This window comes from Hemicordylus capensis, chromosome 4 (assembly GCF_027244095.1).
Source record: "Hemicordylus capensis ecotype Gifberg chromosome 4, rHemCap1.1.pri, whole genome shotgun sequence".
NCBI classification, from domain to species: domain Eukaryota; kingdom Metazoa; phylum Chordata; class Lepidosauria; order Squamata; family Cordylidae; genus Hemicordylus; species Hemicordylus capensis.
Genome location: NC_069660.1, coordinates 314,346,774 through 314,372,925, shown reverse-complemented (window position 1 = coordinate 314,372,925; position 26,152 = coordinate 314,346,774). Strand labels below are relative to the sequence as shown.

The window sequence follows — 26,152 nt, the reverse complement described above, 5'->3', positions numbered from 1 at the left end:
TTTTTAATGTCAACACTTTGCAGCTTCTAGCTGCAAGTTGATAGACAAAGAGTCCGATAAAAACCCCTCTCAAGGGATTCCTGGATGCAAACTCTCAAGAAATGCATTTATATGCATGCATTGGCCCTAACCTGAAGATTATTTTGCAGATCTGAGGTATAGATTGCAGCTCCATTCTTCAAAATGGAGGGGAGCAAGATGAGGCAATTAGTACTCTACTAATTTGGAAGAGCACAGAGGATAAGGTCTTGCAGCAAAACAATCCACACCCCTTTCCAAATTCTGTGAAGCTCCAGAGAACATTGCTTATCTCATGTATGGATAAGCAAGAGAATCAATTTAAAGGAAGAACAATAGTGTTTGGGCATCTTAAAGACTGTTTTGTTGTAGCTCAAAATGTCCATGGACCATATTCCACTTCATCAAAAGCAAGTGGACTGTAGTCTACAAAAGCCTATGCTACAATAAATATAGCCACCTAATGGTGCAGAGGGGAAATAATTTGCCCAGCGAGCAAGAGGTTGCCAGTTTGAATCCCCGCTGGTATGTTTCCCAGACCATGTGAAACACCTATATCGGGCAGCAGTGATATAGGAAGATGCTGAAAGACGTCATCTCATACTGTGCGGGAGATGGCAATAGTCAACCCCTCCTGTACTCTACCAAAGAAAACCACATGGCTCTGTGCTCACCAGGAGTCGACACTGACTCGACACAACTTTACAATAAATATATTGGCCTTAAAGTGCCATGAGACTTCTTATTGTGTGAGAAGGCCAGCAGAGCAACCCTCTGAAATTTAAAAGGCCCATCTTAACAAAAATGTCATCTGTGCCTGTGAAGCTGGGCCCATTGAGAGAATGGGTCCTGTGCCTGATTCTCAGATGGAAGTCCTACGTCCAAGAGAGCATGCAAAGGGCCATGACTTCTGCCTTCCTCTTGGTTTACTATTAAAGTGGCATCAGGGGTGTGATAGGTTCCGATGAGGAGTTGATTTGCCAAACTTGGAAAGCTGCACTTGAGACCTGCGCAGTTGTTTGGTGCACGTTGGTCAGTCTTGGGAGCTAGCTCTGGTGGCCCAGCTTAGCTTTCTAGCTAGAAAAAGAGCAAGACCACCTGCTAAGACCTTGTGTTGTGCAGACTCGAGTCACTCTGTCAAATTACCAGACTGGAAAGGTCCCCTTTCCTGGGACGTAAGAGCATAGGAAACTGCCTTATGCAGAGTCAGACCATTGTTCCATCCATTTGAGGGTTGTCTGCACCAGTGTTCCCTCTGACAGGGATTCCCAGACGTTGTCGACTACAACTCCCAGAACCCCCAGCTGCAATGGCTTTTGCTTGGAGATTCTGGGAGTTGTAGTCAACAACCTCTGGGAGTCCCTGTTAGAGGGAACTCTGGTCTACACTGACTCTCCAAGGTTTCAGGCAGGAGTCTCTCCCAACCCCATCCGGAGATGCCAGGGTTGAACCTGGGACCTTCTGCATGCAAAGCTGATGCTCTTGACACTGAGCTTTAGCCCCATCCCAAAAGTGGCATACATGGGTCTAAAGACCAAGACCAGCTTCAGCAAGATGACTGTATCATGTGCACTTAGACCATGCTCCGGGGCACCCAGGCTCACTAAAGTATCGAGCTGTGTCTCCAGTCTTTTGGACATTCATCATTCCCTTAATAACTCCTCTGATTACATTTCTCTCCTAGAATCATTCTCAGCCTTGTTTAGCTGGGCTGGGGTGGTCCCCACTGCCTGCATTGTGACCTCACGTGCCCCCATTGTGACAGTAGAATTGTTTGGGCTACTTCAAATTAGTGATGTCAGTCCTTTTGAATCTCCTCTCCTAGCAAAGAGAGAGGAAAAGGCATTGGATGTGCAATGCCAGCAGTTCTCTGTGCAGTGCTCCCTGCTGAATATCAAGGTGGCCGCCATTTTTAGGGCTGAATGACTCCGCCTGGTACTGCCTGTTCACCACATACTACTTAGCGTCCCAGAGAGGCAAGTTGCCCTGTGGACTTGCTTTTGAGTAAAGAGGCCAACTAACTAGATAGAGTTTGACAGAGCAGTGGTTGTGGTTTGGGTACAGGAAGTCTGTGTTGTTGTTGGACTTCAAAGGATTGAGATTTGGTAGCCTAGAAATGGTGTGTTTGGGGTAGGTAATGGGCTTGGAAAGGGCGTTTAAAGTCCCATTCACACATCACTAGGTGACATCCCAGTGCCAGAGGGTGAATTGTTTTCTCTTGAGACTGGATCCAAAATACTGAAGGTTTGCTTCATGCGACATGAATATATTCTTCACTCCTTCCCCCCACCCCACACTACAAAGATTTGTAAGGTAGTGACTGCTAGAGAGGTCAGCGTGCCAACATAATATCAGCATGCCGTTCACTTGCTGTATGGAAAATGAGAAGGTCAGTTTAGCTCACTCGGAGAAACCTCACTCGGGAGCTGAGCACTGCTTGCAGGAAGGGTGGGCCAAAGAGCTTTGGAGGTGGGTCAGCGGGGAAGAGAGGGCCAGTGGCTGGATTTCCCTTGTAGAAGAAAAAAGCAGCCATCCATGAGATTCCTGCTTCCAGTTCTTAAATAATCCAGTGATGCTCCTTTTCTCCTTTTAGCAAAATTATCTCTGATATATGTATTTCTTTGCAGCTATAAGGGCTGGAACCTTTTCTTTAAGACAAAAGGTATTTGTACATAAGGTTTTTAAAAGACAATGACTTAGGAACCCCTGCTTACTTGGTAAAGAGGCACCTTTCAATGTGGTGATTCTCTTTATTTAGCAGGAGGAGAGTAACTGGCCCTATCCAGCCCCAGTACAGCATCCCTCCAGTGACTGTTGCTGGTGTCTGTCTTGTGTTTCTCTTTAGATTGTGAGCCCTTTGGAGACAGGGATCCATCTTATTTATTTATTATTTCTCTGTGTAAACTGTCCAGAGCCATTTTTGGAAGGGCGGTATAGAAACTGAATGAATGAATTAATGAATGAAATAAAAGAAATGCTGGGTTCTATATGCACTGTGTTCTATGCTGAAAGTCAGTTCCTATAACTGGTGATGTAGTCAGGGTAAGCCATTGTTTGAGGGTGCACATGAATGCTAAACTGTGATGTGGTGTTAATGCTCTTGTCCTTAAATATGGCATACAGGTAATAAGGTTATTATCTTTAAAGCCCTTAGCGGTTTCCCCTGGATATCTGAAGGATCATGTGTTTCTCCCTGCCCAAACGGTTCACGTTGGGGTCGGGCTTTGCTCCGTGTGTCAACATAGAGGGAGGTTCAGTTGTCATGCATATGGGACAGGGCCTTCTCTGTTGTTGCCCCCAGGCTCTGGAAAGTTCTCCCAGTGGGTGTCTGTTCTTTGGCATTTGTGGCTGCTTTTAAAAAACGACAACTAAAAACGCTTTCATTTATTCAGGCTTTTACCCCATAGGGGTTGCCAGTGTCTCCTTTCTGGCCACTCTGTTTTTGTTCTGACTGTTGCTGCTTGGTGTCTTTATGGTTTTTATGGTCTTAATGGCTTTTAATATTTTAATGTGATTTTTGTGGAATTTTATTATAAGGCAGTATATAAATTGGACAATAAGTAAAGAGGACAGCCGGTCTTGTGATAGCAAGCCTGACTTGTCCCCTTAGCTAAGCAGGGTCCACCCTGGTTGCATATGAAAGGGAAACTAGAAGTGTGAGCACTGGAAGAGATTCCCCTTAGGGGATGGGGCTGCTCTGGGAAGAGCAGAAGGTTCCAAGTTCCCTCCCTGGCAGCATCTCCAAGATAGGGCTGAGAGAGATTCCTGCCTGCAACCTTGGAGAAGCCACTTCCATTCTGTGTAGACAGTACTGAGCTGGATGAACCCATGGTCTTGATCAGTATATGGCAGCTTGCTATGTTCCTAAATTACTGAATGATCTGGACTCTTCCACTAACAAGCGGTTCTTGGTTGTCTCTCCCTCCCTCCACTCTCCCTTGGGCTCTTCCAGATTGTCTCGCATGCTGATCGGTAGTGGATTTATGGAGGGGTCCGGGCACACCTTTGAGCACTGCCACGCGCAACATCCCGCCCGTTGAAGAGAGGACACCACTGCCCCACCCCAACCTGGCACCGCCGCCGCGCCTTTGGGCTTAACCATTCAGGTCTCCTGTGCATGGCTCTCGCAGCCAAGGGTGGACTTCTGCTGGCTGCCGCCCCAGCCTGAGCTGCACCGGGCTCCTGCCACTGCCCCCAAATATTTTACATATCCAGATGGGGTAACGTGACGGCGTCGGAGGCAACGCCGGCGGGCTAACTGAATGCAGAGGCCTTTCTGAGGAGGGGAGAGCGAAGGAGGGAAGCCCGGCGACACTGAAGGACGACTGCTCTGAATTGCACACGCAAAGGAAATTGACACTACGAAGGCTATTTTTTATTTTATTTTGGGGTTTTTTAAATATTCCACATCAAGCACAGGGTTTCTTTTTCTTTATTGGATTAAGAATCCAGCATACACTCCCCAAAGCTGGGAATATTTGCACAACATTTCTGTTGATTGGGAATCAAACAAAACACACACACACACACACACACGTTTTTTGCCAAACTCTAGGGTAACTTTATTTTCACTTTGCCCTGCAATTCTTTTTCTTTGGGGATAGCTTAATTTTGTGTGGCTGTTGTTGTTTTTTGGTTGGGATTTTTGTTGTCATTTTGCCCACCTCTCTCAAACCAACCTTGTTTTTTCCACCATGGCCCGTATGAATCGGCCTGCCCCTGTGGAGGTCTGCTACAAGAACATGAGATTCCTGATCACCCACAACCCCACCAATGCCACACTGAACACCTTCATTGAGGTAAGCTTAACTGGACAACGTGGAAGCAATGGGTGAAGATAAAAGTTAAAACCATTCATAGCATTTGCATTACACTCTTTGAGCTTTCAAAGTGCTTTGTTGGTATTGATGTAATTCTTACAAACAACCCTGTAAGGTAGGTCAGACTATTCCCTATTTGCAGCTGGAGAGTGAGGCTGAGCTTGCCGAGGGCCACTAGTGAGTTTGTGGCAGATGCCAAGTTAGAGTGTTGGTCCATCTTGTTCAGTACTGTATTTCATTGGTTAGCCTGACTCAGTAGGAGTCAGCATTCATGTCCTTATTTCTCCCCTAGGGGCCTCAACCACTCAGCTTTATTTAAAATATTCCAGCTGCCTGGAGCACTGCCTCATAAGGTCCCATGTGCCACCCCACATTGATCATTAATTCCGTACTTTTAATCTTTCTCTTCTCCAACTCTGGAGAAGAGTTGGGGAGAAGAGCTGGTCTTTTGGTAGCAAGCATAAATTGTCCCCTTTGCTAAGCAGGGCCCATCCTGGTTTGCATTTGTTGGGAGACTACATGAGAGCTCTGTAAGATAGTTCCTTTAGGGGATGAGGCCACTCTGGGAAGAGCGTCTGCATGCTTGCCTGCTGCAGAAGGTTCCAAGTTCCCTCCCTGGCAGCATCTCCAAGATAGGGTTGAGAGAGATTCCTGCCTACAACCTTGGAGAAGCCGCTGCCAGTCTGTGAAGACAATACTGAGCTAGATAGACCAATGGTCTGACTCGGTAGAAGGCAGCTTCCTATGTTTCTAACTCTGTTTTGTTTTTGTTTGTTTGTTTGTTTTTAAAAGCTGCACTACATAGCAAGCAAAATTCCCTCCCGACACCACCATCACAACAACTTAAGTTTTAGCAGCTGTTTAGACACGAGCAGTTTGCTTACAGCAGGGAGAAAGGTGTGAGGCTTTGGAGTTCCGGGCTGCTTGGACAGGTCTGGGTGACGTAGGATTAGATCACCTGCAAATCAAACCAGGTGGCTGGTTTTGTTGTCGCTCCAAACAGTGTCTCCTGCAGTGGATTCGCACAACATTATTTTTCTAAATGTGCATTGACTGTTCTTCCTAGTCGGTCACTGCTCCCTTTCTCTCCCCCGCCCTCAATCTTTTTAGCCTGTCTGGAGCTTATAAACATTTGCTTGACAATTTCTGCCCTCTTTAATACCTGGGCTTGTGGCCAGCGAGCTGTTTTTAGCTATACGGTTCCCCCCGACCCCAGAATCGGCTCTGTTGTCCACAGATGTTGATCTGGTTACGTGGGCAACTAGATGAACTGTTACATACCTACCAGGATTAAAAATAAATGCCCTTGTTTACTCTTTGAAGGAGCAACCACAGATCCCTGGCTGGAGAAAACATTCACTAAAGGTAGAGGGAACCGTGCAGGGACTAGAGTGATGGGTTGTTCTGTCCTCTTGGGGAGAGCCCATAGGTCAGTGGGTAGCATGCAGTAGATCTCAAATTCAGTCTGGTTAAAAGAATCTCAGGGAGTAAGGCTGGGATCTCTTTCTGCCTGAGCCCTGGAGGGCTGGGCTAGTTGAACCAGTGGTCTGTCTTCCTCTGAATGGGAGGAGATCTGGTCTTGTGGCAGCAAGCATGAATTGCCCCCTTTGCTAAGCAAGATCCACCCTGGTTTGCATATGAATGGGAGTACATGTTTTAAGCATTGTAAGAGATATCCCCCTTAGGGGATGGAGCTGCTCTGGAAAGAGCACCTGCCTGCTTGCATGGAGAAGGTTCCAAGTTTCCTCTCCCTGGCTTCTCCAAGATAGGACTGAGAGAGACTCCTGCCTGCAACCTTGGAGAAGCCGCTGCTGCCAGTTTGTCTAGACAGTCCTGAGCTAGATGGACCAATGGTCTGATTCAGCATAAGGCACTTTCCTATGTCCCTATGTTCTGTTTTCATGCTGCTGTTAGTTCACTGTTTAATATGGGCCTCTTGATGCTTCTCTTTCAAGTTTTGTTTGTTGGCTCCATCCCCCCTAGGTCTCTGCTTAAAAAATCAGACTGGCACCTCCGGCAGCCTCCTTTTTTATTTGCAAGCGTTGTAATCCAGCGTTGCCCAAACCTGTCAGAGCAGAGTTCAGCAACGACAGCAAGCCAATAAGTTGCCGTAACCTTTTCTGCAGTGTAATTAAAAACGCCCATGTCTCAACATCCCTGAAACATAAAATGCAGGTGATAGTTTGAGCGGATGAAGACCTGCCAGGCCAGATGGCACCAGGATCTAGGATTTGGGTGGGGGGTTCCAGTGATGGAGGGAGGCATAAGGCTGCGTGCTCCCATATTTTGATTTTTGCTGGAGTTTTGGAGGAGAAATACTTCTTTCAGTTCTGTACATTGCATCTAGAAAAGGAGCTGGAGCTGACTCTTCTGCAGATAAAAGTCAGGTAGGTAGCTAGAATAGCGACCAAGAGATTATCCTGCTTAGAGCCAGCATGGTGTAATGGTTAGAGTGCTGGACTAGGACCGGGGAGACCTGAGTTCAAATCCCCATTCAGCCATGAGACTTGCTGGGTGACTCTGGGCCAGTCACGTCTCTCTCAGCCTAACCTACTTCACAGGGTTGTTGTGAGGAGAAACTTAAGTATGTAGTGCACTGCTCTGGGCTCCTTTGAGAAAGAGCAGGATATAAAATGTAAAATGATGATGATGATGATGTCTGGATAAAACAAACCAGTCAATAACACCTGTCCGACTGTGTAAACAAGAAATAATCATAATAATAAAATAGAATCTCGCTTCTGTTATCCTATCTCTTTTTGGATGGTGCTGGATCCCAGGGCAGAGAGGCGAACCCACTTGCAAAAAGCAATGGCTTGAGCCTGGCTTAACATTGCTGGGGGCCAGAGCATTGTTCATATGAAGGATGTGTTTGATCAGTTGACACTTTTACCTTGGCCGCTCATATTTCTTGAATTTACAGCACGCTCTTACTCATGGGTACTCAGAAGTGAGTCTCGCTGTATTCAGTGAGGGTTTACTCCCTAAAAGGCACCTAGGATTTCAGCTTTTAGGGGTCTATCCCCAGAATGCCTGGGCCTTCCGGTTGATGTCGGGGAGCGTGTGTGTTTGTGTATGTGTGTACATATATTATTTTTGCACAATTCCATATGTATAATCAAAGCAGGGCTTGATGACTCCTAGGCACTAGGGATGTGCATGGAATCAGCAGGGGGCGGCTCAAAAGTGGGGAGAGGATACCTCTAAGGGCGGGGGAGGGTGCTCTCACCCCTCCCGCAGCGTTTCCCCCGCTGGCGCTGCACTTTAAAAGGGTCCGGCAGGGCGGCGGCGTACCTCCCTGCTGCCCTGTTGCCTTGTCGGACCGGAGGTACCCAACGCACGTGTGCACGTCAGGCATGGGTCTGATGTGCGTGAGCGTTGGATACTTCCAGTCCGACGAGGCAACGGGGCGGCAGGGAGGCACGCCGCCACCCCGCCAGACCCTTTTAAAGTGCAGCGCCAGCGGGAGAAATGCGGCAGGAGGGGTAAGGGCACCCTCCCCCACCCATACCCCCCGCCCAGCCTTCGAACCGGCCGAACCACCAGTTGCTCGAACCCTCCGAACAGGTTCGTGCACATCCCTGCTAGGCACCAGGGAGCCATGTCACCTCGAAATCTAGCTGTCCCACCTAGACTAGGATATTCAGAGGCAGAGCTCTTTAATAACATCTTCATTGGTCCCATGCAGCCCTGTTCCTGTTCCAAGGATGTTACTTGTAAAGGGAATAAAGCGAAGCCCTTTTTGGCCTCCCCCTCCTCAGTGCCCATCCCCAGGCCCAGTAATCTTGTCAGAGGTCCATGGTCTGCCTCCTAGAGCCAAAGAAAGTGTGCCGAGGCCTGCTTCAGAGCCCAGAGACTGTCGTTTCGAGGTCTCGCTGCAGCTGTCTTGCGACTCCTGGTCAGCTCACCAGTAGCAAAAGGGATGGCTTGGCCTTGGATGGAACCCTGGCCCAGCAAAGCAGAAGGGCTTCCTGGGCGGGCCTTTGGATGAGAGCAGGTGGACTAAAGAGTCTTTTGTCATTTTCTTCCCCTTCTCCTGCACAGGATCTGAAGAAATATGGTGCAACGACAGTAGTGAGAGTGTGCGAAATAACCTACGATAAGGCTCCGCTGGAAAAGGATGGCATTACAGTGATGGTGAGTTCCTCTGAGGCAGCCCCATGGAGCAGATTGTGAATCCGCAGTGCGGGCAGTGGGCGCTCTAAATTGTGCTCAAAGGAGCCTCCGTATTCTATTGATACTAGCCAACCCGCACAGAGCATTTGTGCTCTCTTTGGGGCCGGCTGTATCCCCCTCCCTCCCTTCTGCCCCACACTCTTGCCCCCTTCCCCTCCCTCCCGCCCCACTCTCTTGCCCCCTCCCCACTCTCTCTTGCCCTCCCTCTCCCTCCCACCCTTCTCTCTCACTCTCCCCCCTCCCCCGTGTTCCTCTCCCCTGCCCTCCCCCTCTCCCCCTGCCCCAATCTCTCTTGCCCTCTCTCCCCCTGGCCCTCCTTCTTGCCCATCCCCTCCCCCACCCCTCCTTCTTGCCCACCCCCTCCCCCACCCCACTCTTTCTTGCCCTCCCCTCCCCCCTCCTCCTGCATTTTATTTTACAGTACTTACTAAGCGGCGGCCACTCCTCCTCCCGGGCGGCAAACACGGAAGTCCCACCGTCCGGTTCCCTCCCACCCCAGCCTCCTGCGGGCGTCTGGCCTCGGCGGCCGGTTCTGCCGCCACCTGGCCGTGAGCCGCCTCCGCGGCCGGGCCCAGCACCTCCACTGCCTGGCCTGCTGCCAGGCTGAGTGCCACCTTTGCAGCCGGGCCTGCCAGGCCCGTTGCCGCCACTTGCTAGCCTCTGCAGCCGGCCTCTTTGAGGCCGGCTACCTCTCCTCCACCCCCACCCCCACCTTCTTGCCCAGGCTGCCGGACCGAGTCCCACTGCTGCAGCCGGGCCAGCAGCCGCCTCGCCCAGGCCCGCTGTCTTGCCTGCGCGGCTGGGCCGGGCCTGCGGCCACCCTCGCCATTCACAGCCTGGCCCACCGCTGGCCAAATTCTCCTGGGTGCGCTGCGCCAGCCAATCAGGTGCCTCCGCAGTCCAGCCAATCAGCTGGGCTGCCGGGAAGCATTTTCCCTGGCACACCTAGGAGAAATATAGATGGATGGATGGATGTCTGCCTGGCTGATTGTCTTGCCATGGAAAATTAAAGTTGGATGTGGTTTGGTTCCTTCCCATTCTGATTCGATTCTGAGACTTCAGATAGTTGGGGGGTATATAGACAGGTCCCTGAGAGGAGGTTTGTTGGTCTCAGCTTTCATGATGGTGTGTTGATGAAGGTGGAGAACTTTCTATTGTAATGGAAGCCAGAGGGAACAGAGCAGAAAACTGGGCACTAGACAGTAATTGTTGTTACAGGACCACCAGTGGTGTGTGGTACTTCACAGTACAAGCAGAAAATAAAGAGGAGGTCACTGCCTGATGAAACCTGGCCATTTGTACAGTGATCTGGAAAGGAATACCCAGTCTACTCATACAGTGACTTTTCTGGAGCCCGGGATCAGGAGGGCTTCAACATGCCCCCACTCTTGTTGCAAAGGACAGCTCCCTGCAGCCCAAGGGAGGTCCAACCCAGTTCCATTCGATCTGGGGGAAGCTCAACCACCCCTGCTTCAAAGCCTGCACTATGGCTTTTAACAGAGGGAAGTAATTGGGCTTTTTGTGACATGCAAGTCTCGGGAAACGTGGAAATTGATTGACGATGGGTCTACTACTAACTGAGATAGTAAATGTGTGTTAGATTGTACCACTTCTGTCAGGGACGGTGGGGGTGCACTGGGGTTTGGAATTGTACCTTATCAAGGGAGGGGGGAATTCCTATGCTCAGAAAGCGATAACGTCAGAGAGAAGGCTAGACAAGAATTCCAACCCCTCACATAACATTTTTTCTATGCTGAGGTGTGTGGTGGTGTGATTGCTTCGTGGAACATGGAACAGTATGTTAATATTCTTATCAGAGCATGATCTGAGTCAAACATGGTCAAGTTGGAGCATGGGCGAGTAAGAATCCCTAGGACCAAAGGCAGAGGGTGTTGCCAAAGATAAGCTTCAGACCAAAGTGTGGGGAATCTGAGGGCCAGAGGTGTATGTTGTGGTCAAAGGTAGGCCAGTGGAAGAGCTTCATCTAAGTATGTCAGACAGTAGTTCAACGGGCTGCCTGTTGTTAAATGAAGACTCCAAGCAGTGGGTTTCCCAAGGAAGAGTTGTCTTTTTTTGGTTATGTCTGCTAAGATTGAGCAAAAAAGGATCTCACTAATTGACCCAATAATGCTCATGGGCTTTTAAAATAGCTTCTTGCTGTTCTAGTAGAGCTAATGTTTAAACATCAATGGGGGTGGATGACTTGTTTTAATTGATCGGGCTTGATACTTGTTTGAATTAGAAAACAAAATTAGCTGCTTGTGAAACTATGAAAATATATATTTAAATTCTGAGTTATTGCAGCTTTTTGCAATGTTAGGTAAGTATTCTGGAAGTGGGAGCAGGAAGCTGTTCTCTTTGGCTTTTTGTCCTGAAACACTCTGCCCACAGTTAACAATTTAAAAAGAGAGAAATTAAAACAGGAGTAGAGCAAAGCAATGGCAAGAACTGGACAAAAGGCCATTGTTAGTGTTCATTGTGTGAAGTGTAGTGTTGAAACATTTTGTTTGTTGTTTTTAAATTCAGTTTGTAAAATAATTCGATTTTCTTCATCAACTCCGCCACCTATTAAAATCATCTGAGGAGGTCCGGTTGCAGTTGCCACTGGCTCAGTGGGTGGCAACTCAAAACTGGGCCTTTTTTAGAGTTGCCCCAGGACTCTGGAATGTACTTCCAAATGAAATTTGAGCTTCCCCTTATTTGAATGTTTTTTAAGAAGGACCTGAAAACATACCTGTTTAGCCAGGCTTTTAGTTTATAGTTTGAAAGTTTCAGGTGCTAGCGTTTGTATTTGTATTTTTTATTAATTGTGTCAATGTTTTAATGGTGGTTTTTAGATTGTGAACCTCCCAGGGACTTCTTTTTATGGGGCAGTATGGGAATGTACAACGGGTCTTGTGGTAGCAAGCATGACTTGTCCCCTTAGCTAAGCAGGGACTGCCCTGGTTGCATATGAATGGGAGAGTAGAAGTGTGAGCACTGTAAGATATTCCCCTCAGGGGATGGAGCGGCTCTGGGAAGAGCAGAAGGTTCCAAGTTCCCTCCCTGGCAGCATCTCCAAGATAGGACTGAGAGAGACTCCTGCCTGCAACCTTGGAGAAGCCGCTGCCAGTCTGGGTAGACAATACTGAGCTAGATGGACCTATCGTCTGACTCAGTATATGGCAGCATCCCATGTTCCTAATGTAATAAATAAATAGATAGATAAATAAAATGCCTACCTAAAGTGGCTCAGGGCAGTTTACATTAAAAATAAAAAACACATAATAAAGCGATAAAATCAGAAGACATTTAAACCAGAATAGAATTAAAACTAGATATCATGAAAAGCCAGGCTGAAAAAATGGGTCTTGGAGGCTCTCTTGAAGGCCTCCAAGGAAGATAATCCTCTCTCATCCATGAGCAGCGCATTCCACAACCCCAGGGGCAACAGTTGAGAAAGCCCAGTCGTAGGTTGCCACCAGATGAACTGGTGGCACCCAAAGATGGACCCCTCCTGATGATCTCAGTGAGTGGTGGGGATCTTGTAGAGAAAGGCACTCTCTCAGGTAAGCCGAATCTAAACTCTTCACGGCTTTAAAGGTAATAACCAGCCCTTTGTACTATGCCTAGAAACATATCTTTAAGCTTTGGTTTATATAGAGATATAAAATGTTGAAGTTTGGTGTATTGTTGTAAGCCACTTTGACTGATTTATTCTAAGAGAGAAAGTGATGTATTTTGGAGAGAAAGTGATGTATTTTGGAGCCAATTCAAAGAAAGTCAGTGCAGGACACCAGCCAGTTTCCTGTGTACACACCACACCAGATAGGAAACACTGATCTAAGATATTGTCCAGCCCTGGCTGTGCCACTTGACCCAAATGATTCCTCCAGCCTGGTGAATGTACAGTTGGGAGTCATCGCTGACACAATAGGGGTTTCTGGATTAATTGGATTAGAAAACAGAGTTGAAAATCAGCCAGGTTTTGTCCGCTTTGTGCTTGAACCAATTAAAATTCTGCACCCCATGCAGTTTTAAGTTCTGCACCAAGGGAAGTCTGGATTCTGTTCCCTGTATAAAATATCCAGTTTTACATCATTTATTTTTGCAAGCATCTATAATTTTCTATTCTTCTGCATCATTTATTTTGGTTTTGTTAGTATTCAGAAGGGCAAGAGGTTCCCCGGGATACAGAAGCCCTGCCAATTTACACTGGAAGTATTCATCAATAGGATTTGCCCGTGTGCTTTCAAGCATATCCTCAACCCATAAGGACGTGGAACATGCCTTTAAAAAAAACAAAATTAAGAGTGAGAGAGTGCCCAATGTAGACAGAAATTCCATGCTTTCCCATGGCCCTTTGGAAGGAACCAAGGCTTTTCAGTGTCCCTGTCATCACTATTCCCTCTAAGGTGTGCACACACTCACAAGTTTTCTGAAGTCCGCTCAGTTAATTTTAGATCCCGCTCAGTTTGAATCCAGAAGGCCCCACTCTGAATGCAGGTGTGCACACAGTGCCTTGATACTGCCACCCAGAACAAAACTAATTCCGCACAGAGATTTAAAAAATTAGAGAGATCATGCTTGCTACCACAGGACCAGAGCTAAATGGACCAAGGGTCTGACTCGGTATATGGCAGCTTCCTCTGTTCCCATGTTCCCTTTTAAACCAGGAAGAAGCTTAGGGGCTGGTATTTGGTAGGATGCGGCAGCTGTTCTTAAACAGAGGACCCTTTTCAGTTGCTGGCTTATCCATTTATTTTGTATTTTGGTCTCTGTACCATTCTGTCAAACTTGGCATGAGCAGTCAGCTTCCGACAGGGGTGTGTGTGTGTTTGCAAACTTGCTTGTATTAAAATGAAGTTTGGGGAGCGACTGGTTGATCCTTTGATGCACCGAGTCCCGCATTTAGCAAGGCTTACAGCACAAGGCACACACCAGCTTTGTGAGCCCCAGCGTAAGGCGATTTACTGTCAAGGAGCAAAGACAGCACACGGATTTGGGAGCCAAAAATAGAAGGCAGAGTCAGAGACAGCAGTCACGGTGCCTCACGTGACCTTTTTGGAGACCCACTTATCTTCCTACCAAGAAACACTTCCTTTTATAAATAGATGAGGGAAGCACTGGGTGGGGACCATCTGGGGCTTTTCTTTGTAAATCTGGGTAAATAAGGAAAGTTGTTTTTTTCTTTCCTCAAGTCACTTCCTCGTAGACACACTCTCGGAAGCCAGCCACCTCCTCCAGCCGTTTTAGCACCCTCTTGTGATTCCAGATACCTTGGCTGAAGGAGTAAAGATAAAGTCCAGTCGATTTTGACTCCTGGCGCCCACAGAACCCTGTGGTTGTCTTTGGTAGAATACAGGAGGGGTTGACCATTGCCTCCTCCCATGCAGTATCAGATGATGCCTTTCAGCATCTTCCTGTATCGCTGCTGCCCGATATAGTACCAGCAGGGATTCGAACCGGCAACCTTCTGCTTGTTAGTCAAGCATTTCCTCACTGCGTCACTTAAGGTGGTATTCGCTGAAGGAGTAGAATTAGCAAAAAGCTGCTCACCTCCGCAGCATAAGTGACTAGCTGGAATACAAGATCCAGAAAAGAGGGACAACGGTCATGGCGTTGTTGTTTTTTACATAAACTCCCCAGGGGAGTCGTGTCTTTTCCTTTCCCTTTTCTCAATCACGTTCCTAGGCCTTCTGACTTGTGAAGATCTGCTTCAGCACGAGGGCCTTGCCCGCTCACACCTGAGACCGGACCATTTTCTTCAGTACCTTCTTTTTTTATGATGCTAGTGACTCTTGGTGATGGGTGCTTACTAATGGTGCTTGCTTCACCTGCACAGCCTTGCAGGGGAGAGCATAAGCATCTTGGCACAACCGTTGCTCTTGGGAATCCTTCCTGTGTTTCCGCGGCTGCTTGGCCATGCCTTCTCTCCCCCGGATATCCCACAGTTCTATGAACTGCTTTCAGGTTTCAGAGTCGAGGAATGGAGAGGAGACCCAGAGTTCATGTAAGTGCAGGATTTCCTAGTTTGGGGGTATTTGCCTCCCGCAAGCCACAAAGAAATTGGGGAGGAGGGGGGGAGGAAGCATGAGGCCCTCTCTGGCTGGGGATTGTGGGAGTTGTAGTCCAACAGCATCTGGGGATCCGAGCTGGGGAACCTGTGCTTGACAAGACAAATGGCAACCTGTTGCCCTTTTAGCTTCAGCTTAAGTTGGAGAGGTGGGGTGCAGTGCTTCTGCAGCCAATAGCAGCTTGGGGGCAGAGTGGAATTCGGATCAGGGTTGAGACTTTTGGGGCAAAGAGCCAAGACTCCCACCAATGTTCCCTGTAACAGGGATTCCCAGATGTTGTTGACTACAACTCCCAGCATCCCCGGCCACTGGCCATTGCAGCTGAGGATCCTGGGGGTTGTAGTCAACATCATCTTGGATTCCCTGTTAGAGGGAACACGGCTACCCACCCATCCATACCAGAGCTCTAGACCATGGATTCTCAACGTTGGGTCCCCAGATGTTATTGGACTTCAACTCCCATAATCCCCAACCAAAGCCCACTGCACCTGGGGATTGTGGGAGTTGAAGTCCGATAACATCTGGGAACCCAACGTTGAGAATCCCTGCTCTAGACCAACACAGCATGCACACAAAAGAGGCCGTGCGTCCCAATGACTATTCCCCCATGTCTCCTCTGGTTTGGCCCTGTATGAAGGAAGGTTGGTACAGCGTTGTTGCTGCTGTTGCTGCATCAAAGAGGGTGCTGTTGGATACAAAGTGGGGATTCCATCCCAGCTGGTGGCCATTTTTATTTTTATTTTTATTTTTAATAAAGAGCCTTTGAGTTTGCCTTTAGAGTAAGACTGCTCAACTTCGGCCCTCCTACAGATGTTGGCCTACAAATCCCGTCATCCCTGGCTATTGGCCACTGTGGCTGGGGATTATGGGAGTTGTAGTCCAGAAACAGCTGGGGGGGGCAAAGTTGTGCAGGGCTGCTTTAAAGGAAGGTATGTTGAGGTTTTGGGTGATCAAGTGAGGGATGCTGCTGATTGTGGCCGCCTTTATCTCTTTTCTGCAGCTCTTGTTGCCAGCTGATTTGGTGTCCCTGGTTTCTAGCAATCGTTTGTGTCTGAGATGTCTGCTGTGTTTTAGGCCCTTAGAATGATTTGCAGGATTTTTTGGTGTAGAATGAGTAATGCTGCATCATTTAGCCAATTAATTGGTTGAGTTAACCACTTTAAAAAGCACTGATTTAAAAAAACTCTGTTTGGGCTGCAGATTAAAAAGAAGAAGAATCCCGCTCCTCTCCACCCCCCACTCCAGAAAATACACGCATACTTCTAGCACCGATGTTGTTGCCGTCTTCCTCCTCCTCCTCTTCCTCCTCCTCCTCCTCGCCCCCCCCCCGACAAAAAACTAACTTTTGATTGCCTGGTGCCTTTGCTGTGCGCAGCCCTGGTGGGGATAGCAACCCACGTGGTTCTTATTTTGAGTCAAACAAGGCAACATTGTGGTTTTCCCTTATCTGCCTTCATCGCATTTTGTGGTTAGAAGCCTGAAACAGACTGTCCTATTTACCTTGGATAGCCTCTGCTTGGAAAAGAGGAAGGGAGGTGGTGGTGGTGGTGGCGAAGTTCTGTTCCCCCACCCTTCAGCTGAGTGGATGGCTTGTTGAGGGCTTCCTCTCTGTCAGCCACAGGATGGAAGCCAACTCACAAAACATTTTTCACTGGGCAGAAAACCGGAGGAGAGCGAGCGCGCCTGTTTGCAAGATGCAACGTTGAGTGTTTGTTTCTGTGTGTTTCCTGTGAGTCGCTCCCCCTCCCCTTGGGTGTAGCTGGCAGGTTAGCAAACTTCTCTTCCTTCCCATGCTCCGCTGAAGACCTTCCTGTGCTGTAACAGCCGCCAAAGCCCAGCACACATTTCAAGGGTTTGCAGCCAGGAGAAGACGGACCTTGTCCCCGCAGTGAACCTTTTACAAGCGGCATCTGTAACCTCCTCCTTGCCTCAGCAATTACGCACATGCACAGATTTATCACCAGTTCGGGGAAAGGCCTCTTCCTTGCTTGGCTGACCCCCTCGGACACTCCTGCCCAAGCTTTCTATCCAAGTCTGCTTTTCAGGATGGTGGTTTCCATTGCCAAACCGTTACAAGAGCATTTATCTGAGAAGAAAGGGCCACCCATGGTGCAAAAAGGGAGGCCATTCTGCTCAGGTGGGAGCAGGTCGGTCCAGGCTGAAATCCTTTCTTAGCTAGTGAACACACTGATTGGGTCTTAGAGGAGGAGTGACTCTGATGTCATAAGCCAGAGCCACGGGATTGCAGGCCACGCTAGAGTGGAACATAGGAAGCTGCCTTATACCCAGTCAGACCCTTGGTCCATCTAGCTCAGAACTGTCTACACAAACTGGCAGCGGCTTCTCCAAGGTTGCAGGCAGGAGTCTCTCTCAGCCCTATCTTGGAGATGCTGCCAGGGAGGGAACTTGGAACTTCAGATGGTGTTCCCAGAGCCCCATCCCCTAAGGGGAATATTTATTTATTTATTTCTATTTAACATATTTGTATACCACCCAAAACCTCTGTCTCTGGGCGGTTTACAACAAAACAAAATAAGTGACAACAGAAAAAATTAAAACATTAGTCAAAATAAAGGACAGCAAAAAAGTTAAAACATTACAACAATGTAAAATTTTAAAACAATGTTAAAGCTATTAAAACTGTATTTCATTAAAAGCCTGGGTGCGTCTTTAATTTTTTTTTTTTAAACTGTTAAAGATGGGGAGGCTCTTTTTTCAGCAGGGAGCTCATTCCAAAGCTTTGGGGCAGCAGCGGAGAAGGCCCGTCCCTGAGTAGCCACCAGATGAGCCGGTGGCAAATACAGACTGACCACTCCAGATGATCTCAATGGGCAATGGGGTTCATGACAAAGAAGACATTCTCTTAAATATCCAGGGCCCAAGCCCTTTAGGACTTTATAGGTTATAACCAGCACCTTATATTTTGCCCGGAAACACATCACAGTGCTCACACATGTAGTCTCCCATTCAAATGCAAACCAGGATGGACCGTACATAGCAAAGGGGAAAATGCATGCTTGCTAACACAAGACCAGCTCTCCTCCCCTTTTGACACAATTGGCTGGTCCCGGGCCAAAGAGGCTGCAGTCAGCATGGGTTTGCTGACCTTTGGTGAGGCTGCCACAGGCTAAGATTTGGAGGGTGCATGTGAATTGGTCCTCATTTAACTTAATACCTACAACACAAAAGGTAACGGACCAACTGCAACATACAATCAGGATGGGGTCACACTGAGAGTGCACCTGCCATGACGTCACTGTTTGGGTATCCCTTAATTGCATGGGGGAGGGCATACATCTGAATCACCCTCTCTACACATGCTCCATAACCTTGTTAAGCAGGGTTCATCTAACATTATTTAAAGGATGCCCCAACAGCACAATTGGGCATCCTCCAGTGACGTCATGACAGGTGTGCTCTTGGAACAACTCCTCCCTGCTCATGTGATGTGGCTGGTGCTCATCTGAACCCACCATACGTGGTTGATATAATGCACAGCAGTGGTTATCAGTTTTCAGTGGGGCAGTTCCGCATTGGGTGCTGGGCAAGTGCTGAGGGTGGGGGGAAGGTATAGAAAAAGGTGGTGGTAACAGATTGTCATTTATAGTTTATCTGTTGATCTAATGTGCATGATGATTGATGGATTGAGTGCCATCAAGTTGGTGTCGACTCTTAGTGACCACATAGATAGATTCTCTCCAGGATGATCTGTCTTCAACTTGGCCTTTAAGGTCTCTCAGTGGTGCATTCATTGCTGGCGTAATCGAGTCCATCCACCTTGCTGCTGGTCATCCTCTTCTTCTCTTGCCTTCAACTTTCCCCAGCATTATGGATTTCTCAAGGGAGCTGGGTCTTCGCATAATGTGTCCCAAGTATGATAGTTCAAGCCTGGTCATTTGTGCCTCCAGTGAAAATTCTGGATTGATTTGTTCTATGATCCAAAGAGTCCCGCATTGCAAGGGAAGTCTGCAGTCGTGTAAGATCTCTGTGCAGATCTATTATTCTTGCAATTTCAAGCAAATGGAGGAAGTGGCTGTGCGCGCACAGCTGCAAAGAACACAGAAATCTCTGCACCTCTTGGGGAGGGGGAGATGTCATAAGTTCTGGTTTCTACCTGTGAGTCGCAAGTATGGCCTTGACGTCCTCATACAAGTCTGTGGTGTGACCACCCTCAGGGTGCTGTGAATCGGTCAGGTTGCCCCGTCTCAAAAGGGATACTGTCGCGTCGGAAGGGCGCAGAACTCAGGCAGTGGCTCTCCTCTGGAAGTCACTGCTCCCCTCCGAGTGATGCTACGTCATCACGTAGGATCATTTGGGCAGCAAGCAGCAGCGGCTGGGGCGAGATCCACTATGAAAGAAGCAACAGCTGCAAACGAAGAGAGGGGTTCTTCACCTTTGGTCCCCAGGTGCCGTTGGACTACAACTGCTATCATCCCCAGACACAATGCATTGCAGCTGGGGTGGTGAGAGTTGTAGTCCAACAGCATCTGGGGTCCTGCGGTTGGGGATACCTGAACTAAGAGTCGGCTTCAGTCCTCCTTATGACTCCCCACATAGGAAGCTGCCTTCTACGGAGTCAGACCCTTGGTCCATCTGGCTGTGTATTGCCTGCACTGACTGGCAGCAGCTCTCCAGAGTCTCAGGCAGGAGCCTCTCCCAGCCCTACCTGGAGATGCTGCCAAGGAGGGAACCTGGGTCCTTCTGCATGCAAGCCTGCAGATGCTCTTCCACTGAACTGTGGCTCCATCGCCAAGGCAGAGGCTCCCAACCTGTGGCACTCCGGATGTTGCTGAACTACAACTCCCATCAGCCCAAGCTACAATTTGTGGTGGCTGGGGATGATGGGGGTTGTAGTTCAGCAACATCTGGAGTACCACAGGTTGGGAACCCCTGCCTTCAGGGGAATAACTTACAGCGCACCTATCCAGTGCAAACCAAGACAGACCCTGCTTAGCAAAGGGGACAATTCATGCCTGCTACCACAAAGACCGAGCCACCTAATGGCGCTGCAGGGAAGTGACTTGACTCGCAAGCCAGAGGTGGCCGGTTCAAATCCCCGCTGGAAACTCCTATATTGGGCAGCAGCGATGTAGGAAGATGCTGAAAGGCATCGTCTCACACTGTGCGGGAGGAAGCAATGGTAAACCCCTCCTGGATTCTTCCAAAGACAACCACAGGGTTCTGTGGGCGCCAGGAGTCAAAATCGACTTGATGGCACACTTTACCTTTACCACAAAGACCAGCTTTCTCCAACCTCCATCTTTCAAATCCATTTTCCGATGAGAACTTCACCTCAGCCCTATGGAGAACAGAAGACACGTGTGTCAAAGTCTGCCTCAACGTGTGTGTGTGTAAGCATGAATTGTCCCCTTTGCTGAGCAGGGTCTGCCCTGCCTTGCATTTGAATGGGAGACGACATGTGTGAGCACTGTCAGAGATTCCCCTGAGGGGGTGGGGGATCTCCAGTTCCTTCCCTGGCATATCCGGATACAGCTGGGAGAGATTCCTGCCTGTAACCTTGGAGAAGCCACTGCCAGTCTGGGTAGACAATGCTGAGCTGGCTGGACCAAGGGTCTGACTCGGTATAAGGCAGGTTCCTGTGTGTACGTGTTCTCTCTCTCTCACCCACTCACTCAAAATAAGCATTACGCTTTTTTTCTCTCTCTCTCCCCGTCCCTTCCCCTTCCTCCAGGACTGGCCGTTTGACGATGGCGCTCCGCCACCCACCAAGATTGTGGACGATTGGCTCAACCTGCTGAAGACCAAGTTCTGCGAAGACCCTGGCTGCTGTGTGGCAGTCCATTGCGTGGCTGGCCTGGGACGGTGAGTAGGCAGGGGTAGGTCCTTTTCGGCAAGAGCAGCGAGACCACAATCTTTCTTAAAGAACCTGCTTTCAAGGCTATGTGGCCTTGAGTTTAATCATCATGATGATGATCATCATCATCATAAATTCTGCAACACGTAAAGGCCTGGATCCTGCGGTCTATATGAATTATGCAGATCTGCAAGTGCTCAGACCATACCCCTCTAACCAATGAAAGGCAGAGTATAAATTTAACAATAAAATAAAATGAATAAATAAAATATCCAGGAATTCCTCTGGCTTCTGAGATTTCATTGGGGGTTGTGCCGTGAGATAAATAAGGCTGAGGGATAGAAAATGGCCCCAAGTCACCTACCGAGCTTCGTGGCGGAGTGTGGATTTGAACCAACTGTCTTGGTCCTAACCAGGCCCTCTAACTCTACTACACCATGCTGACTCTGACCGTGCATGTGGGAATTTGCCCACGCATATTTAGTTTGATTCTTGCCTCTGCCATGAGCTCACCAGGAGGCTTTGGCAAGCCTCCCTCTTTCAGTCCCAGTCTCTCGTCTGCAATCTCTCCTCCCATACATGGTTGTTGTAGAGGTTACAAGATTGCTACAAATCTCTAGATGCTAGTTAACGTTGTTTACAGCAGGTATCGGGTGGTTTCAGACATGGCACAGGTTTACTTAACAAACCTGGATTAGCATCACAGATGACCACCAAATCTTGGTTTCTTCTACCATGTTGTGGTTTGTTTGTTATGTTTGTTATATTTGTACATCGCCCAAAACTTCCGTCTCTGGGCAGTTTACAGCAACATAAACAAATTAAAACAGAAATTAAACCCTTAAAACAATTGAAAACCACAAGTCTAGTTCAAAAGCTTTGGTGAATAAATGCGTCTCTAACCACTTTTAAAAAGTTGTCAGAGACGAGGAGGCTCTTATTTCAGCAGGGCGTGCATTCCAGAGTCTCAAGGCAGCAACAGAGAAGTCTGGTGGCAACTGCAGACGGACCTCTCAGGATGATCTCAATGGGCGATGGGGCTCATGGTGAAGAAGACGTTCTCTTAAATACCCAGGGCCTAATCTGTTTCGGGCTTTATAGGTTATAACCAGCACCTTGAATTTTGCCCAGAAATCTACTGGTAGCCAGTGTAGTTCTTTTAATATAGGAGTAATATGGTCTCTCTGAGATGACCCAGAGACTGTGTTGGGAATATAAAGGAGGGCTGAAACCCACCTTCATTCACAACTTACCTTAGTTCAGATATTCCCAACCATGGGACCCCAGATGCTGGATGACAACTCCCATCACCTCCAGCCACAATGCATTGTGTCTGGGGACCATAGCAGTTGTAGTCAGAGTGCTGGACTAGGACCAGGGAGACCTGAGTTCAAATCCCCATTCAGCCATGAGACTAGCTGGGTGACTCTGGGCCAGTCACTTCTCTCTCAGCCTAGCCTACTTCACAGGGTTGTTGTGAAAGAGAAACTTAAGTATGTAGTACACCGCTCTGGGCTCCTTGGAGGAAGAGCGGGATATAGATGTAATCATCATCATCATTATCATTTAGGGACCAAAGGTTAAGAGCCCCTCTCTTAGTTTGCAGCTATTACTTCTTCCATAGCAGTTCATGAAAGAACCAGGGCTTTTCAGTGGCTCTTAGTGGACCAGCCTGGCTGCCGCATTCTATACGTGCTTTCTCATTCTGTACCAACTACAGTTTCCGGACTACGTACAAAGGCAACCCCACATAGAGCGCATTGCAGTAGTCAGGTCTAGAGGTTACCAGCATATGTACTACTGTTCTGAGGTGGTTTATCTCAAGAAATAGGCGCAGCTGGCGTATCAGCCAAAGCTGATAGAAAGCACCTCTGGCCAGCACCTCAACCTGCGACACCAGGGAGAAGTTTGGATCCAGAAGCACTCCCAGGCTGCGTGCCTGTTCCTTCTGGAGAAGTGTGATCTCATCCAGAACCAGCAGATTAAAATTGTCTCCTGAGTTCCCACCCCGCACAATATGTACCTCTATCTTATTTGGATTCAGTCTCAGTTTGTTATCCCTCATCCAGCCCATTACTGCCTCCAGGCAGGCATTTAGGGAGGTAATGCCTTCTCTTGATGATGTTGACATAGAAAAATAGATTTGGGTGTCATCAGCATATTGATAACACCCTGCACCAAATCTCCTGATGATCTCTCTTAGCAGTTTCATGTAGATGTTAAAAAAGCATTGGAGACAGTATGAAGCCCCTGGGGGGTGCCATATAAAAGTTCAGATTTTGAAGAGCAGCAGTCTCCAAGCGACACCATCTGCAATCTGCCCGAGAGATGGGAGCAGAGCGGAACCACTGCAAAACAGTGCCGCCCACCCTTAGCCCCCTCAGATTCTCCTGAAGGATACTGTGGTTAATAGTACCAAAAGCTGTTGAGATTTTTTTTTTTTAAAGGACCAACATACTCCCTCTATCAGTTCCTAATTGGAGGTCATCAATTAGGCCAAGTTGCAGACCAAGGCAATTTCCACTCTATAGCCCACCTGAAAGCCAGTTTGAAATGGGTCTAGCTAATCAGTTTTCTCCATGACTGTCTGGAGCTGGGAGGCCACCACCCTCTCAATTACCTTGCCCAACCATGGAAGGTTGGACACAGGCCTACAGTTGCTTAACTCTGAGGGATTCAAGGCAGGCTGCTTCAGAAGAGGTCTAATGATTGCTTCCTTAAGACAGGAATGCATCTTGCCCTCCCTCATTTATAATCTCTACCGAGATTTTTGTAACAACCCCCCTGCCTGATAGTATAAGCCATGTCAGACAAGAACCAAGATAACAGGTTTTAGGTTGTTCTCCAAGCAGCTTGTCCACATTTTCAGGAGTCACAAACTGAAACTGATCCAGCCTAACCACATAAGCGGAGTTGCTGGACACCTCCTCATTAGACTCTGCAATAATTGTGGGTTCTGAGTCTAAGTTGGCCTGAATACGAGAGATTTTATCCACAAAGAACTCATTTGAAGTGTCACAACGGATAATTGACGGTTCCAGATTCTGATTCAAGGAAGGAGGGTTTGTTCAGGTCTTGCCTTCCTCTCTGAGAGAGTCCATAACCGAGCTGCTGACGCAAACCAAGATTAAACCACACTTCCAGGTTCAGACATCATGAGAGATTATAGTTAGGACAAACCAAGCAAACCATGGGATCAGATTGTGGTTGGTCTGCTCAAAATAAGCCACGGTGGTTTGACTGGTGCGGGTGCATACATGCACACTAATCACTGACAATAGGAGCACAGGAAACTGCCTTGTGCTGAGTCAGACTGTTGTTTCCTCTGGCTTAGTATTGTCTACACTGACTGGCAGCAGCTTCTCCAAGGTCGCACACAGGAGTCTCTCTCAGCCCTCCCTGAAGATGCTGCCAGGGAGTGAGCCAGGGAAAACATGCAAAGCAGATTCTCTGCCACTGAACTACAGCCCAATACAATGCAATACAATACAAACTATGTTTTGTGAGATGTCTGGACTTGAGTATTGGATAATGTCTTGTGTTCCTTTCCACCCACCCACTGCCCAAAAACCTTTTCTGCAGCAAGCATTTTGTTTCTTTTTGAACTGGGCAGGAGAAAGAGTGTCTAGCTGACAATGAGATCTTCCTTTTCCTCTCCTTTCTCCTCCAGGGCTCCTGTTCTGGTCGCGCTGGCTCTGATTGAGAGCGGGATGAAATATGAAGACGCCATTCAGTTCATTAGACAGTAAGTGCCCTGCAATAAACTTCTGAGCCACCTGCTAAGATGTAGGTTAACAGCCTGGCATTTCCAGACAGACTCGCCTCTGGAGTTGCTGCTCTCAACATGCTTGAATGGCAGCTCCTGAGTAAGCAAAATCCTTGTGTGGCAAGAGGTGGGTGGCCTCTGTCCCCAATCCAGGCTGGCCGTGGGCTGCTTGCTTGCTTCTCCCCCATTTGACACCGTGAAAACAAGACGCTAGAGCCCTTCTCTTGGAATCTCCTTCCAACTGTGTCGCGAAGAGCGGCGAGGCACATACCCTTTGGCGTTTTTGAAGCAGCATAAGTCGCCGTCTTATCCGTTCACTCGTGTCCGACTCTTGGTCACTCAATGGATCAATGCACTCCATGCCATCCTATCTCGCACAGCTTCCTTTAATTCCGCCATGGTCATTCCGGTGTCATTTTTTATAATCTCCAGCCACCGAGGACAAGGCCGTCCCTGTCTCCTTTCCCAACCTAATTGTCATTCCCAACCTAGTTGTCTTTTCGAGTGAATCAGCTTGCATGACATGGCCAAAATATGTCGGTCTTTGTTTAGTAATCTTGGCTTCTAGCGATGTTATTGGTTTAGCTCAATCTAAAACTTCCTTATTCATAAGTCTACAAATAGTTTAACCACCATCAACTGTTGGTGTAGAAGGAGAGTATTTTCCTTTAAGTGGGGTCCACAAGGACTTAGACCTCAAGGGTTGCCGGCTGTTTGTTCAGGTGGGGCAGTGTTCCTCCTTCCCTTTGGCTTGAACTCCTGCCTCAATTCAGCTAGAACACATAGAGCATGGCCTAAGAACAGAGGCAGTTGCCTTCTACCGAGTCAGACTATTGGTCCATCTAGCTCAGTATTGTCCTCACAGACTGGCAGCGGCGTCTCCAAGGTTGCAGGAAGGAGTCTCTCTCAGCCCTCTCTTGGAGATGCCAGGGAGGGAACTTGGAAGCTTCTGCATGCAAGCATGCAGCTGCTCTTCCCAGAGCATCCCCATCCCCGAAGGGAAATATCCTGCAGTGCTCACATGTAGTCTCCCATACAAGACTATGTCTTGTATGAGAGTAGACCCTGCTTCATAAAGAGGACAGTTTGTGCTTGCTACCACAAGACCAGCTCTCCTCCTGGCCTAAACCAGGGCTGCACAACTTCAGCCCTCCTGCAGATGTTGGACTACAACTCCCATAATCTCTGACTATTGACAACTGGGGATGATGGGGGTTGTAGTTCGAAAACAGCTGGAGGGATGGAGTTTTGCAGCCCTGGCCCTAAACGTTCACACACACAGTGTGGCTGTTTGGTCCACATAATTTGTGGATTTCACTGCCAAAAGACATGGTGTGGGCTTCTCGTTTTACAAAGCACATAAACAAATTCATGGATCGATTGCTGCTGCTCCTGATGGCTGTATGAAGCCTCCAGGCTCAGTGGCAGTATACCCCTGAATTTTAAGTTAACTGAATACCAGTTGCTGGGGAGCATCAGTGTGAAATGTATTCAGTTGAGT

General features: G+C 48.2%; 1 protein-coding gene across 7 annotated transcripts in view; it reads left to right on the top strand.

Annotated features, from left to right (window-relative positions):
• Positions 1-26,152, top strand: part of PTP4A3 (protein tyrosine phosphatase 4A3) — a 146,707-nt gene that overhangs the window by 106,437 nt on the left and 14,118 nt on the right. For 5 of the 7 annotated variants that reach the window (XM_053246393.1, XM_053246392.1, XM_053246396.1 and 2 more), the window contains 4 exons: positions 3,971-4,817; positions 8,883-8,975; positions 20,763-20,893; positions 24,556-24,630. In XM_053246393.1, coding sequence (XP_053102368.1) covers positions 4,713-4,817; positions 8,883-8,975; positions 20,763-20,893; positions 24,556-24,630 — 404 coding nt within the window. In that variant the 5' untranslated portion in view covers positions 3,971-4,712. Of the gene's footprint in view, positions 1-1,872; positions 1,954-3,970; positions 4,818-8,882; positions 8,976-20,762; positions 20,894-24,555; positions 24,631-26,152 lie in introns of those variants that run through there. The other 2 variants (XM_053246397.1, XM_053246398.1) reach the window with 2 other exon arrangements.